Here is a 17,248-nt window from a genome sequence, read left to right on the forward strand (position 1 = left end):
AAGGGGGTGGTGCAAAAATTTGGAGGAATGAAATATTAGCCACTCTCAAATAAATAAGAAAAAAAATCCATCCTTATTTGAACATGAAAGAGTCTGATGAAATACAACCACAATCTCACTGGAAACCATGTATCATGTGACTGCAGAGTTTAGTTGTTTTTTGGGTTTTTTTGGCAATTGAAGCTCAGTGGTAGACTAAATGTCTTAAAATCGCAAAGTTGTAAATTTGATTCAGTTTTTTCTGTCACATGTTGATGGGCCTTAATCCCAACTTGCCTTACAACCTCCATATTGTTGTGTGTGTTTGTCAATGCGAAAGCATGTATCTAGTTGTAGTGTAGAGCGCTATGAGTGGTCAGTATGACTGGAAAGGTGCTATATTAATTCAGTTTGTTACCATTAGAACTTTTCAGAGCTTTACTGAAATATGAGGATAACCCACAGTGAGGATAACACAGTTGGGTTATTCTTAAATTGATCTATTGAAACTTTGTACATTAACTATTAAAAATAAATTGTTTTTTAAGGTTAAATAAGGTGCTTAATTTGTGGAACAGTTTTGAAAAGGAAAAACAAACAAAAAATTATTTGGTATTTAGCAGTATACAAAACTATATCTACTGATAACTGTATCCAGACGATTAATAACGTCATAAAGCTCTATAGTGAGGGAGCACATTGAAGGTATGCCAGTGTCATTTTTGCACATTATATTTAGGGCAATTACAACTTTTAACTTAGCTGTTTTCATATCACAGTTTGATGTTACACTTGTAAAAACTTTATTTTATTTTCTCTTGTTTGCAAATCTGAGCAATTTGATTTGTTGAGACATGAAAAAATAATAAACTTGAAGGTTTTTCCAAAAGAATATGCGCTCATGCTTTAATTGTAACGTTTTGCTTGTAAGATATAAGCTAATTAAATACAAAAAAAATGCTCATTGGCAATTTTGGACCTTTAATTTTATCTATAAATCAGATTTGGACATTTTAATAAATCCTGGAATAAGTTGGAATTAATTTTAGAGTTGTAATATTCTGCTTCATTTAAGCTTGAGGAACATTTACACAAATTAGACAACTTATGTAAGTGCATTGTCTTTCTTCAGTAAAGACTATATTAGTTGTACATATTTACCTGTACCACTCCAGTCCGTAGTCATAGTTACGGTCGAAGAAGTGCGGCTCCGCTCCCACTGCCCTTATGTCCGGATGTACCCGTAGAAACTCCAGCAGAGCTCGGGTCCCTCCTTTCTTCACCCCGATGATGAGAGCCTGGGGCAGCTTCTTGCTCCCCTCACCGAGCGGGCTGATTTTACCTGCGAACCTGGGAGAAACGACCAGATCCTGCGGCGGTGGAAAAGCAGGGAACTCTTCTGGAAGCTGCCAAACCGTCGGCTCCGCGCGCACAGCCGTTATAGCCCCTTCGGCGACCCCGTGGCCAGTGGCGCGCCGTTCGCTCACGAGCCGCTTGTTCCGCGGAGAGCCTCTGACCGGTGAAGGCGAGGCGCAGCGGTCGGTGAGGAGGTGCAGGAGGATGAGAGGGGCGAGGAGGGAACACAGCATGACCACCGCTTTCCTGGACAGGATGCCTCCGGACGGGGCGTCCAGTTTGCGGATGAGGCTAAACGCCATACCGGCTCCGGTGAAGGAGCCACAGCCATGCTAACTGAACATTACTGAATCCACTTTCCATGAAGAAAAGTGCGAAAATAATCTTCATCCACACTGCGATGTAGAGCATAAACCCTCCAAAAAAACAACAAATGGGGCTTAAACTTGACATGTAAGGCAGGACTACTTTAAATGAAACAAAGATAACCCCGCGAAAGTGGAGGTGGATTAATTAAGCACTCGGTTTATAGTCTGCGCCTCTCTCCTGATGTAGGATGCTCCTGATTCACCAGCAGCACGTGTATAGAGTTGTAAACTTGTCTCACACGTCAAGTAAGATGACTGACACGGCACCTGACCAATGGGAGGAAGAAGAGCGAATCAAACAACCAATAAGCTTCCAGGTGGGTGGAGCTCATGGTAGGCTCACTAATTTGTGAAATTAGTAAATAAAGTTAAAATTATAAATATAGACTTGAAGAAGAAAACTAAAATACTCTTGAATGATTTAAATACATTTACTTCTACGTTTTAATATTAAGGAAATCCTGCTAGCATTGAATTCAAGCTCAAAATGTAGACAAAAAGTAAAAGTTGCTGCTACAGAAACCTACAAGTTTTACATTAAAGAATACACTATTGTGGATCAAGGAAATAGAAGAGATCTGTAAAAAAATAAACCATGGTTGTGTTGCAGAGTCCAGAGCATGACAGCCAAACTAAAGTTTGGCAGAGACAACAAATGCAAAGGCAAGGATTACTGAAATAATGTTCTTCCCTTTCTATTTGTTGTCTGTACCAAACCTTAGTTTGTTAGTTGTTGTTTTTTTTGTTTTTTTCAAAAAGCAAAGGATTTCTTTTTCTCCAATGATGGCTAAACTTGTAAAATTCTCTCTGATGGTACCTGTGGGCAGTGGAGATCGCATGATGACCACTTTGGGAGTTTTGGAGTCTTTCTTTAGCATCTTGCAGTCTGTTTTCAGAATGAACTTGCATGCTTGCACAGCTAGATCTTGACAGTTGTTTGAATGTCCACTATTTTTACACAGTTTTTCCTCTAGTGCTGTTGATTTCAAGGATATTTTGAGACTTCTTTAAGTCCACAAACAGAATCATAAGCAGCTGTGAACTCTGCCAGGCCTCCGATGTGGGCAGAGAGGAGAAATGGTCACACCTATAAATCTGCTTCCCCCACTCAGCCATGATCTAATGTGAATAATATTTTTTATGTATGAATTTAAGAGAGGTATGGACAAGCTTAAATGAGGTGCAGTATAATTTTATTTTTTCGTTAATTTTTTTTATGCTTAAATTTCTTTTTATTTATAGTTCCCTTTGCATACAGATTTAGGTATAAAAAAATAGGAGTTACTGCGACAGACTGGCGACCCTGCCTCTCGCCCGGAATGTTAGCTGGAGATAGACACCAGCACCTCCCAACCCTACTAGGGACAAGGGTATTAGAAAATGGATGGATGGATGGAAAATAGGAGTTACAATATTTTAAAAATAATGCACATAACATTTTGCATGGGCTTTAAAAGCATTGGCTAGCGTATCAAATCAGCTGATTTGTAGTATATTTGCACTGAAAACATATGTAATTTTCAAAACTTTAAATGATAAACAGTATTTACTGCAATAGTGACGTATCTAAACATAACTCCTGAAATTTTGTTCTGGCTATTGATATTTTTAGATGCTTCTGATTGGCAACACATTACAAAACCTTCCTCATTGACACAGTTTAATGGGGTAAACTTTGGGGTATTCACACATGCTCATAGCTGCACCTTAATACTAAATTAAATGTTCATTTTATACATTTTAACCACAGATTGTTACTCTAGCATCACACCTTAATGTAAAAACTCTCAGCATTATCACTGCTGTTTTCAGCTTGAGTAAGGCCACCAAAGAAGATGATCTGGGTCAGGAATTGCTTTTTATGACACACAGAAGAACAAAAAAAGAGAAATAATGATAACGGAGCACATAATTCCTTAACAAGTGGACAAGAACAGAACCAAATGGTTCACATCTGCTCCTGCCTTCCGAGTATTAGCATGAGAATGTGCAGGCAGTGCTTCAATGCTGCACAGCTCACTGCTCGAGAAAGCGAATGGAGACCTCAACAGTGGGCCGTATTGCCAGTGCCAGATGTCCCCCATGTTGTTGGGACAATACAAGAGGGTGTCCCGCATTTAACAAATCACACCCCGTGTCTTTTCTGCATGTCCTCGACCCTGGAGAAGTGTTCAGCCCCCTCAAACGAACCATGATGACACTTAACATTCCCTCACAGAAGGTCAAATGTCTTCATTTCCTGAAATACCAAGAATTATTTCTATTTATGATGAATTCAAAGCTAAAGTTTTGTGGGATTGCTTTACCAGTGCCTTTCCATTTTAAGTTTAAAAATGAATCTTTATAGGGTCAGTCCTAATGTGCAGTGTAGCAGTCTCCGCTCTGACAGCACTGGACCCAGGGGTCACTCAATAAACTTAAGGGTTCAGACATGATTAATGGTAGAAGAGCAAAGAATGCAAAGTGCATTTCCACAAGAAAGGTACATGTTTATTCTGACATCTGCAGCTTTAATGTCCGTGAGGGGAAGTCTGTAGTTTACTGTAGGAATGAGTCGGATCTAAATCAGAAGTACAGTTGACTATGCTTTAGAACTGTGTCATAAAAAGAACACCAATGAAAATAATCCTAGCTCGAACACTACTCAGACAATTTAAATTCCGTTACTGAAAAATTACAATTATTTTAGTGTAGTAAACATAACCATCCTATTACATCTGCCATGTGTTTTGTTCCATCTCAGTTTTACTTTCAGCAAATGTTTTGGAAGAGACATTGTTATATTAATATTTTACCAACACTAGAATCAGTAACTGTGCAACCCAAAGAGCCACAACTAATCAATAAGTGACTAACACTATACCTAGTTGGAAAGAAATTAAAATTTCAAGCTTTATAACTATTAACTTGCACTTTTTTCATTTAATTGTAAAATAAGAAAACTACAATAAGTTATTTATATTTTTAAGCTTTGGAAAACCAAAAACATTAAAGTTCTAAAACAAGGAACAAAAAATTCTGCCTTGAGTAAAATCTATTTATTTAGAGTATACATTTCTTCCTATAGATGTAATCCATCTTCTAATATTCCTTGTGATGACATTTGTTGAATTGAAATTCAACTGATTTGTAATCAAATCGAAGCTAAAGCACTGAACATTTTTACTCTTTCATATCTAGTGGCTCATTTCTTCCTAATTTATTTGGTCAAAGTTCGTGAGGGGCCACATTGGAAGGTCTGAAGAGCCAGATGCAGATCTGGAGCAACAGGTTGCAGACCCCAGTACTAACTCTGCCTCTCAGCTTGGAAGTAGCTAACTTTTACTGGCGACCTGGAACTGGCTTTCTGACTTTTTTCTATCAGTCTTGATCAAAACATCGTGGCATTGATGTTTATTATTAAAATAATATTTTAATTCTGAAGGTGGGTTGAGGTGTTTTTCTTGGCTTTAAAAAAAGAAAAAGAAAACTTTCACAAATATGGAAAAAACATTAAATTTGTTAGTAGAAGGAGACCAATTTAGGGTTTTCTCATATTTCAGAGGGTAACCTATTTTAAAACAAAGCAGATGGTTAGCAGATTAATAACACAAAAGAGCAGAACCTTGTAGTTTCATTGCATTGAGGAAATTTAATGTCCTACAAAACATAAGAAAATTATGTTTCCCTCTACTTTTATAATTAAAAACATTACTTATTTTTTACGTTTAGTCATAGTTGTTATAAGCTACGAAGAGCCACATACAGCCCTGGGATCACAAAAAGTATATTTTTAATTGATTGATTTTAAGGTAAAAATATAAGTATGAAAAAATATAATGTATTCTAGTACATTCTTTTAAAAAAATCTCTGACTTCTTTTTATATAATGTCAGCATCTAATCTGAACATAATGCATGTTTAGTCGTTAGACATGACAGATTTAAAATCTCTGATTAAAAACATTGATTATTATAATACCAAAGTTGTCATTAGTGGCGTCTGAGCTGGGACTCTAAAGCCGGGGCGTGCCGGGTGCAATGTTTGCACAGTGACACACATTTCCTTAAAATAAAAGATAAATAATAATAATTTAAAAAAAACAACAGCAACAGCATTTAGTGTGTAATCACACACCCAGACATTGGTGCTTTAAGAAAAATGTGCAAGCAGTCTAGAGGGCATGTAAAAACGTAATTCGGCTTTCATCTTCGCCGTTTATCCAAATTGCAGCACTATGGTTACACTGACGCAGCCGTTTTGGAATCTTGGATGCAGAGCTGGGGTTTTAGGTCTAAATGGGAGTCCAAACACAAACTGTTTGTTATCCTTTGACAATATTGTTGCATTTTTACTTTGCATAATGAGCAAATTCTCATGGAATGTCATGGGAAAGCGAGCAGAGTTCCAAGGTAAAGCCAAATAAGGACCAACTGAGTTATCTGTGTCTAAGTGTTGTTTCACAGAAATGTTTTAAACCATCCATAAAAAAAACAAAAAAACCCCCCCAAAAAACGGTGCATCAGCGTTCCCTCAAACGCGCCATCAGGAGTGAGAGAAACTGTTTCCATTCCTGAGTCGGCCAAGTTGTTCAACTCAGTCCCTCAGCCATGCACATAATCTCCAGACAGGTTTATGAACTGAGGTTTGGGACCTGTCAGTTTGGAGGAGACATCTTTACTGCCGGCATTACAGCTTGACGGTTCCCAACTTGAAATCTGTAGCAGTAAAATTCGGCTTTTTAGATTTTTTTCCAGACAGTTTTATTTTTTGTTTGGGCAGACACCTTGTCTTAAAGACTAAACAATTGGATTATAGTTTGATTCTACAAAATCATGAACAAAAGAGGGGTGAAAAGTTTTGTATGTTCATAAATTATATGGATTGTAATTTATATAATGTTCCATCTTTGGCCCATGAACGACATCACAAATTTCCACACAGGCATAATTTCTTGGCTCCAAACATTAGACTCCTGAAACCAGTGCATTTTGATTTATTGTAAATTAAGAAGTCAGCTGGAAAAAATAATTGTTTATCTAAATTATGTTTTAAATCTTACACGGTGCTGTAGAAAAGAACATACCCTTTACATATTTCTTCTGTTTTTTTGTTTTATTTTGTAAATGCTATGCTTTAGACCGAGAAAAATTATATATCAGACAAAGACAACCTAAGTATACAAAAAATCCAGTTTTAAAATAATGTGAAACAGTAACTACCCCTTAAATCTAATAAATGGCTACGATCGAGTGTTGTGGATAATCACTCTGGAGGAATTTTGATCCACACCTTTGCAGAATTGTTTTGTTTCAGTCACATTGGTGGATTTACGTCCTGATTAGGTCATACTGCTCAACTGGCTATAAGTAGAAGAGTTTCAATGTTATTTTTTATTATTATTTTCAGAGGTGGATTTGCTGGTTTGGTATTAATAATTAGCTTTTTAGACAATGGCATTTCAGTTTAAGGTCATAATAAGCTCACTTTAAATTTATTGTTAGAGAACACAATTCATGATTTCACCAATAACAGTAAGCCATTCTGGTTCTGGAGCAGCAAAGCAGCACCGGACTACTTGATCTTGATCCATCAAATTTTTTTGCCTGGTATGATGCACTGCTTTTAGATATTTTACCCAGCTTCATGTTGTCAGAGAGGTTGTATTCAAGTGATTTCTTTGTTCTACATTTCTGGTAGTAATTGGACTTGGATGTGGCTGCTGAAATTGAACTTACGCTACCAAAAACATAATTAATCTATTATTAGCCAGGTATTTTTTTTTAAACAAAGGCTTTCGTTGGTTTGAATAATGTTTTTCATTAAAATAAAGACAATTTGATAACTGTATTTTGCATCTGATGTTACTATTTGATTGATGACGGGTAACAAAAAGGTACGCACAGAAAGGAAGAACTTTGTTATTGGGGCCGGTGTGCATTTACATATTCTAAAATATGTTTACATAAAATCCCCAAGAAATGTTTGCTCTTTCAAGAAATCTTATTTCAAGCACATATGTGTTTTCTGTGGGAGTACTGCGTAACTGTGTGAGTAAAACATTTTTATTTTTTTTTCTCTCGTGCAAGGGGAAATGTACTCGTTCTATATACACAGCTGTTGGCAATTCGTTGAGGATGGATTTGTCTGCTCCATTGGCAGGCCGTGCGCTGAGCAGGAAAGGCTTCTATTGAGCACGGAAACCCAAATAAATTGTCCTCTTAATCAGATTAACGCACATCTGAAGTGGGCTGTTTTCTTTGAATTGTCTTAAAACGTCAACCTTGAATGAAGCACACATGCCATTTTCTCTTATTCTTTAAGCCTTCATCTCTGAACCTTTGCGTTCTATGAAAAGGAAATTTTCAATTAGAGATGGGGATCTTTTTTCTGGTTTCGTTTCCTAAATACCGGTACCTAAGTCTAAACTTTTCAATTATATTATTTGTGCTATTTTAGTTCTTTTTTGATTGTCTCCCAACAGTTTATGTTTGAAATGAGTCACGCAGCAGCTCATGGGGGTCGTTACATATTGTGTCACATTCCTTCCTCCAAGAGGCAGCAGGATGCAGCTGATTATGTGCGAGGCAGACGGAGAGAGGAGGAAGTGCTCTGCTTGGGTTCTGCGGTTGTTCCTCTCTGCAGGCCGGTTATTAGATTTAAGCACAAGCTGGTGTGGGTAGAGTGAGGTTAATTACACATATGGGTGGTCATGATGAGAATAATCATCCAAATTAATCACCTAATATGCTTGTCAGCTGACTCTGAGCTTGGCGTCTTGGCAGTTGCAGCCTTCAAGTGGTCCACATGGGAAATTTTTTGCCTATATTGCAATCTGTACTGTTCCATTCTACGACATATTGCCAATAATATAAGTGAATGGGCTTACAGTTTGCTTTGGATTTATTTGTAATATCTAAGAAGCAACAAGGAAATTAAAGTAAAAAAAACAACAACAACAACAACATCATATGTTGTGCATGTGGCAGTGGCATTGTAACTTACCAATTAAACAATTCAATTGACCAATTTAATGCACTTAAGACATTTTTAATCCCACTGGAAATAATTGTTGCCAGACATTTTCTTTTTCAATTCTAGAAGTTCTAAAAGTTTTGTTTTGGCTTTTGGCTTGTAATTAAACTAACTTTTGAAATAAAATAACAGGTTGTCCACTCTATACAATATACATTTAATTTAGCTGCTGTCTCTTTACTTCCCGCCTGCAGCGATGGAGGTAAATGTCTGAAAATTGTACAAGAGGAAGTCAGTAAAATATTTTGATAAACAAATATAACTAAAATATTTTGTACAAATGAGGCATACTTGAAAAACTTCCAAACAGAGGCAACCAGAAGGTATACTGATCAGGTACCCAAACCACTTCTTCTGACTCAGTAGTAACTCCACTCTGAGATCTCCACCAAGCTGACCGAACTCCTTAAACTTCTCTATGGAGAAAGGTCACTTTGTTATCCAGGATCTATTTCTGTCATGATTCACATGACATGATCCTTGATTAATATAAGAATATAGCCAGAGTGGTGTATAGCTATAGCCAGATAGCCTTGCATTTTGGTTTAGCTAGCTATTTTACCACATTTGTCAAGAGCAATGCCCAAATTACTACAGGTGAAGTCCTAATCCACCTGTCTATCTTTCACTCCATCCTTCCATTTTGTTTGGCTGAGTCCAATTGACCTGGGAGAAACAGTCCAACTTTTTACAGTTGGGAACGTCTCCAGTATATTCTGAATATCAGTGCTTGAAGATGCAAACGGATCCACATCATCTGCAAAAAGCAAAAAATAAGGCCATGTGGTTACCAAACCAGCCATGATGATGTGGACTTAGAAGTGCCTTCTCCTTCAGAATGATCTCATTTATATACTATATTATATAGTCTGCTTCAGAAAAGAAATTGTGCAAATCAAACTATTAGCTTTTAATTCATTTGAAGTCATTGATTGTACATAAAGGAGTCTATAATGGAAGCATTCGCAAACTAAGCCTAAAATTTATGTTTGAGCTGGACCCCCATAGATGAGGAGTGAATGCTCTTTCAGAGAGTTCACCAATGGTATGATTCTCCATTACTGTGCTGATCTAATGCTAGCATCATTACTCAAAGACGCACAAACTCCAGAGCAAAACATACTCAGTGTGGACTGTTGACCTCTGAAGTATTCCTGGGACTGAAATGTGACGATGCTGTGGAGTAGTAAACAATTGATTGGTGTCCAAATGACCAGCACAGATGATGCGTCACAAGTGAGCCCATTAGAGCACCATTAGACAGCACCACGCTGTTGTTCATTAAAAAGCAATATGTGAAGGTCTGATCTCCCATTACCTCCAGATAAGTATCTGCTCATACATCCAAAGACGACAGCAAGACAGTGGGTTGTTTTAGCCACCACAGGGCAGTGTAATCACAAACTAGAGCTCTGCCAAGTGTGAGTTTAAATTATCCATGTTGGAAACAGAGTGTAAATCTTTGTGCATGGGAGGGTAAAGAGGAACAATCTGGGCTGAATCTCTTCACACCGTCCTAATGCAATGAGGGAACCAAAACATTATTGATTAGAATGAGCTGCTTTTCCTCCTCCTCCAATAACAGTACATGTATTTAGCGGATGCTTTGCTCTGGATATCCCATACTTGATGTATTATAGTACATGCTGAGGTTCAACTCTTTGTATTGGCAAAAGGCCACATTTCTTGTCAAATAACGGAAAGTATGGTGCTGCTGAACATGTGGAGATCACATTAGCTACCACTGAACATGTGATAAAATGGGTTCAAGAAATGCCGTGGAATCACAACAGTGATTTAATTCTCTTCAAACCTAGATAAAATAGCTCATTGTAGTGTGATGCTCCACGCCGGACACACATCGTACACTAGCAATAATGAGGTTGTGCCTGTTCTCGTTCACAATGTCTCGTTTTCAGCTTTGTGTGGCTCTCTTCCTTTTCTTCAGCTTCTAACAATGATGGACAGAAGAGACTTTGGACCCCTTCCAAGACAAACAGGGCTGTCAATTTGTGCGATTACAGTGCATCGTTTGAGTAATTCACTGTGAGAGCAAAGCAGAGGTGGGCGGGACTTAGAGCCAGAAAAACTTACAATGTGCTGCAAAGTAAATTGAAGCAAATTGTTTTTAGAGATCCCAGCCACCTTTTCTTTCATTAACGAATTTCATTCTGAGCAGAGACGCAATGAGAGACAAGGCTTGTGTTAGAGCTGTTGATACTGACATATTAATAAAGCCGCTGATTAAGTATTATTGTCCTAAGAAGTGCTACTTTTTTCTCATCCACCTGTAAAATGGTCAGAGGAATAGAAAGTTCTCATACCTTTAGGTAAAAAGACATACTTGATATTAACTATGGTCTAATGCTGATCTTTCATACATAGGTGAAGAGTGAATCTCTACATCAGAGCAGCTCTTGACTGTTCTTATAAACAAAAAAGTTTCTAATGAACTGCAATGAACTTTTTTATGGCACTGACTGGTGTAAAGCTGCCTTTTGAAATAACTTTAACCCCTAGACATTTGCTCAGGTTCTTTGTCCTAAACACGCCAGAAGTCTAATTAAGTTTCAGTCTCAGAGGACTCATTAAAAAGAGCTGAGGCAGTAAATGTTAGCAGCAGCACATAATCAAAAGGCACTGACAGGCCTGTATGTGCCTTGTTTTCACCTTTATGCCAGTAAAGCTTCAAAATAATTATTTTGGTTTAGAAATAAACTATTCGTCACATTCTTATTTAAATACCCCTGTTCAGAGTAGCTCACATATTCCAGATATTTAGAAATATTGCGCAAGAAAACTTGTGAAAAAGCAATAAAAAACAGAAACAAGCACATAAACATTTCCTATTTTTAAACTGGTATAAGTTTATTTTTAAGAAAATTGCTTTTTAAAAACCAAGTTACAGTGCCTATTTTTAAGAACTGCATAACAATATCTTTGCTTCCTGTTTGTCTTATCCCGTTCAAGAAAACCTTGTGAATAATTGTCTTAAACCTCCTCATGTCACTGACTGAGTTATCTATATTTCCTCCTAGACTATTTTATCATAAAAAAAAAACATTGCAAGGGGGAAACCCAAAGGTTACAGTACTGAACAATTGCTGTTTTGTTATTTCAACTGACCTTTTTAAAGTTATAAGGATTATTTCTACTTACCATCTCAATAGATTCTCCCACCTGAGCTATAGACCTCTGCAACCTCTACAGAGTCACCACATTTTTTCTTGCTTCCCTAAATGCAGCTCTCCTTGTCAGTTTAGCTGGATGGCCATTTCATGTTGGTCTTGCAGTTATGTTATGCTCTTTCCTTTTGCAGATGATGGATTGAACAGTGCTCTGCAAGATTTTCAAAGCTTGGAATCATCATTTTTCATAACTTAAAATAAGCCCAAGCTTTCTCCCTGACCTGTCTGCCGTGTTCCTTGGTCTTCTTGATGCTGTTTGTTTACAAATTCCCTCTAAATGCTTCAATGAAAAAAAAAAAACATATATGATAAGCAGGTGCGGGAGAAAATTAAGAATAATGCTGAAGTGTAATCCAGGATAAATTAACTCTTTGGATATTTTTTTATTGAGCAAAATTATATTGCCAATATCTGTGAGAAATGAAGACGGATACAAAAACACTATCATTTGATTGGAAAGCAATTCAAAACCATCCAGCTGCATATCACTTCTGCCCCCCCCCCCACCACAATGTCAGCGCCACCTCATTTCGAAGCCCAGATTGGAGAGATAGGGCCAACACCTCTGCCGCCACAATTTGACACAACTAATTTAGAACTGGTCTTTTATGGAAGCCTGGAATACATTACCACACCAGAACACAATAATAATGGGAAAGCATCAATCAAACTGGCCCTGTGCATACGTTGTGTAATAAAGCTTATCTCTGGGTGACACAGTCTGTCTGACTTAGCCTGCCAGCCTGAAAGAAACTATATGTGAGCCATGCCACCAGTCTCTGGTTAACACTGCATAAATATGCAGTTTAGGAGTCAATGACATTTTAATAAGGTAAAGCTGACAGGTAATGGCTCACACACAAACACTGGGTTGTTTGCATAGTCTCAGGATAATAATAATAATAATAATAATAATAATAATAATAATAATAATAATAATAATAATAATAATAATAATAATAATAATAATAATAATAATAATAAACAACAGACAATCTAAGAGATGGTGTCCAGACAGTCACATTGTTAGAAAGAATCTTGTTTCTTTGAATCTGTATAACCCCCTCAGCTGTCAGCACGCACCTCCAAGGAGTCAGACCTCGATGCCCACATCACCCCCGTCAAATGTTTTAATAATTTTTTCCAGGCGCTAACTGGATTCAGCTGCCTGTGAGCCATTTTGGCTCTCATCTCCACTTTCCATGTTATTTAGACGGGGCCTTTTTTGCGTTGATGTATGGCTCTGAACTCGTTTCTGTGACCGCCCTCGCCGGCACCTCTCAAAGTCCTCATTGTGTCGAGGGTGAGCCAATGTGATGTCATGTTTCCCAGGCACCTGGGAATTTCTGGGGTTTATGCCGGAATGTGTTTGCATCAAGCTTTTCATGGGTGGCTCGCATATCTGGTGCGCTTTGGCTCGCTTAGCACTTTTTCAGTCATAATTATTGGTGACGATGGTTGAACATGAGGGGCAAACATTTTGACCTAGGTTCAAAAATGTTCTTATATTTTAATGCTGTCTTTATTTATATATTTTATGCTTTCTGAATATCTAACGAGATTTTTGGATTTTGTTGCTGATTTTGCTGTTTTGTTTCTTAATTTTTTATCTTGTGCCTATAATCCTGCATTGTGCAAGCATGAAATTTTAAAAGAAGAAAGAAGACAAGGGAAGATAAAAAAAAAAAAGAAATACACATAGGAAAATTTATTTTAGATGAATATTATCTGAAAGTAATGACTGAAGCTTAATTAAAATTCAGTCATGACCTGTGTGAGTCATCATCCTTCAGTTGAAGGATGTTGAAAGTGCAGTCCAGGGGCTATTCACAGCCCCAGGACTGATGTTGGACGACCCTCCAACAGCAATTCAAATGTAATACAAATTTGGCACAAATGATTGATGTGCATGGAGACTTTTTTTTATTTTTAATAAGGGGCTAATTTAATTCCAACTAATTAAAGTCTTTTTACAGCGTAAGATGTCAGATACAATAAAAAGCATTCATCCCTTAATGACCACATAAGTTCCCAGACTTGCATTCAAACTTTGATGGACCAAAATCTGGTTTTAAGTCATTTATGAGTTTGGTAAATATAGCAGTCAGTTACCAAGAAAGTGTCCATTTAGATCTATAAAGATTTACAAATCAGTCTCCTATAAAAATCTAAAAACCTGGACAAAATAAAAGCAAATTTTTATTATTTGCTAAATTAAAATAATGCATACTTGGCCTATTTTTGAGCAGATATCATTATGTAATTTTCTGGGACTTTTGTTAAAATAGATTTGTCCTTGGCCATTTCCTTTGACTTTACAAATTTGGCCAATGTAACAAAAAGCTTGGACACCACTAATCTACTGTATGCAACATCTGGTTAATCTAAAAATAGTCATTAGATCATAATCTTCAGTAAGAACCTGCCCTAAGTAAAAACACATTATACAGATTAATTATACACAGATTGATGTTATAACACAGATTAATGTTATAAAGCCTCTACTTTTGCTAGCAATGCGCATTTTCCTCTAACCGCTAATGAAAAGATGACTTCGAATATCAGAATATTACATCAGACCAATATAAACATTTCTGATAAAGAAATGCGGGCCTAAAGAAAAGTATGTTTCTCACCTGTTTGAAAGTTGTTATTCAAGCAGAAAGTATTGCTTGGAAGAGGATTGTTTTGATTGCCCCTGGACCTTCCATCATGAAAACCTAATTATGGAAAAGCAGAACATGATGAATGTGTTAGAACAAGTATGAAATTTAAATTTGTAGGACTGACTTAGAATCAGTCTACATGACGTTGTATCCATTTAATCTAATCACGTATTTCTTTATGTCCATTGAACCTGCTTTGTAAAGTGAAGTAAGATGTTATTTGTTGTAAATTAATTCTATATAAAAAAGATTAACTGAAGTTTTTCTCTCATAAAACCAAGATAGTGTGACCCAAAATCCTATACTTCTTTTTTCACTTCCACTCCCACATGTCAGTCGAGGGTAACGGCAGCTGTCAGTGCACCAGTCATGTGTTTCACAACAGATGACGACCAACATGACAACAATGGCTCCAGATGGGCTAGAAAAACATTAACTCCCAAAACACACGTGCATTTTTTTCCACGCTGATTAGGTATTTTCCATTTGTTAGCTCATATCTTCAGAAGGAATGCACACTGCACATACTGAAGAAAAGACCACAACAAATCCTTTTGTAAGGGGTGCTAAAACATTTTTGGGGGACTCCTTGTTTGCCTGCTAGTGTGTACATCACACCGATCAAGACCTTGACACCCAGTTTATAGAGGAACGAGCTGATGGACATGAGCAGAATGGAGGCTAATGGGGATTAACCTCTGAGTGTAGACTGCCAGTCACTGTGTGTTGTGGTGTAACTCGGAGGTGAAGTGAAGAAATAACAACACGTTAGGCCTTAGCTGTTTTTCTGGCAAGTAGTGGCAACACAAATTGCAAAGAATAGGAAGGGCTCAATGTTCAGCTTCAATTAACAGTCAGAACCTAAACTGTGTCTCTAAAAGACTTTAAACTCATCCAGACTAATCATTACTAAGTCCATAGCCGGTGTGATGTGCTTACCATTCCCCATAGTTTTAAATGCAAGGTTGCTGAGATCACATCGGGTGACAGGCAGTCTGGTGATAAAGCTGCCACCAGACGGGATGAGCCCTATCTCGTCTGCAGGTCTCGGATGCCACACCCGGTTCAAACACAGACTAATACAAACCCTGTGTTTATAGTGCATATTTATGCACACCTGCAGGGACACACAACATCCTCTGCTGCCACAGGTCTCGCAGCTGATTCGCCATTAAGCCTTTAAAAAAGGGCTGTATGGGAAAAGGAAGGGGAAGGCCTTTATTATAGCGCGGTCAAGTATCAGCTTTAACTGTAGAAATACCTTTGACTGTGCTGATGATATGCTGTAACATCTAATTACTTAATACTTTATTATTCAATAAAGGTGTAATGTTTATTCTGTAAGATGTAATCTTTGCTGCTGCATAGTTAAAGACAGTGAAACACATTTAATTTCAAGATGTGATAATTTTCTCTCTGTATTTTAGTGTTTTAAACGGCGCCACTTGCACGACATTTCAGCCTTATGTCGCCTGTCTTGCTGTTGCGTATCTGCCTTTCATTTTAATTGTGTACAAAGTCAAGAGACTATCTATAAATCACGGTCTGGTGTTGCTTAACCTCATATTTGTCACTGTAGCGTACACAGTTTGATCCCCATATAAGACAAGCTGTCAGAAAGTTTTATGATACAGAGAAAAAAATCTGCCACAAGAGTGATGCAGCTCTTGTAGTTTATGTATCCTGCACGCATGTGCCACTGTCTTGAAACCAATGCAAGTGCAACTTAAAAATTGCAGCAATAAACACATAATTTTACTCAATCTCTCTGCTATTGAGAGAGATATAGCAGAGAGATTAATAAAGATTCATTCACCAACTGTGGGACAGAAGCTTCATACTGAAAGTCAAACTGACAACTTGACCTAGTTTCTGAATATTCAGCCACTGAATATTTGACCAGTAATACAGAATAATTCAAATTTAATTCCCAGACACTCAGTTAATCCTTAGATATATTTAAGAAAATGTTACAGAAATTAATCAGACAGTATAATGTGCCAACATGTCCGGACACAGTAAGTGTTCCACACCACTGATTCCAATACAGATGCACTATTCAGATTAGACCTATCATCAAGCACAATGCATATCTTCAAACGTGGTTAAAAATGTTTTTTTGTTGTTTTTTTTTTTAGCTATTTGGCACATGTAAACTGTATTGGTCCTACAATGGATGGTTGTATGTATGTATGTATGGATGGATGGAGGGATGGATGGATGGATGGACGGATGGATGGATGGATATGGCTAAAATAATTCCTAAGCAGCCTTGCTATTCGCCTTCCTTTTGGAACAGTTCAAGTTCAGCTTTAGACCTGCATTTGGACAGTTTCAAATCAGAGTTCATACATGGATAAGTGGATTAAAACAGATTTTGAAAACTGACTTGACACTTAATTAAACACCAACTACTTCCAGCTTAGGTCTGGACACTGAAACTCTATGCAGCTGAACTGCATCTTCCTTGAGATGTTATCTCCAGAGATGAGAGTAATTCCTCAAGAGCTCCCTTCTGACCAATTCATTTTATCTCTCCTGTGGGTAAACGACCGTTGGATGTTTGCACTTGTCCAGTTTATTTTTCCCCTGAACTACTACCTTCAATCTCTTCCCACAATGGACAGATACTACCATCTGCACTGATAGATACCATCAGTGCAAATTAAGCTAGAAA

At 37.4% G+C, this 17,248-nt stretch overlaps 1 protein-coding gene and 1 long non-coding RNA gene across 3 annotated transcripts in view; one reads left to right on the forward strand and one right to left on the reverse strand.

Moving 5' to 3' along the window:
• The window catches only part of LOC122823118 (heparan sulfate glucosamine 3-O-sulfotransferase 3A1-like), a 36,707-nt gene extending 34,826 nt beyond the window's left edge, over positions 1-1,881 (reverse strand). The window contains exon 1 of the mRNA XM_044102397.1: positions 1,141-1,881. Within this exon, the coding sequence (XP_043958332.1) occupies positions 1,141-1,637 (497 nt within the window). The 5' untranslated portion in view covers positions 1,638-1,881. The remainder of the gene's footprint in view (positions 1-1,140) is intronic.
• Positions 1,699-7,857, forward strand: LOC122823120. Of its 2 annotated transcripts, none has more exons than XR_006369283.1 (3): positions 1,699-1,788; positions 1,891-2,020; positions 7,772-7,857. It is a non-coding gene; the product is annotated as an uncharacterized LOC122823120 (long non-coding RNA). The 2 variants fall into 2 exon arrangements; XR_006369284.1 differs by lacking the exon at positions 7,772-7,857 and adding an exon at positions 2,678-2,774.
• Positions 7,858-17,248: the final 9,391 nt, after the last annotated feature.

This window comes from Gambusia affinis, linkage group LG20, assembly GCF_019740435.1.
Source record: "Gambusia affinis linkage group LG20, SWU_Gaff_1.0, whole genome shotgun sequence".
Classification (NCBI taxonomy): Eukaryota; Metazoa; Chordata; class Actinopteri; order Cyprinodontiformes; family Poeciliidae; genus Gambusia; species Gambusia affinis.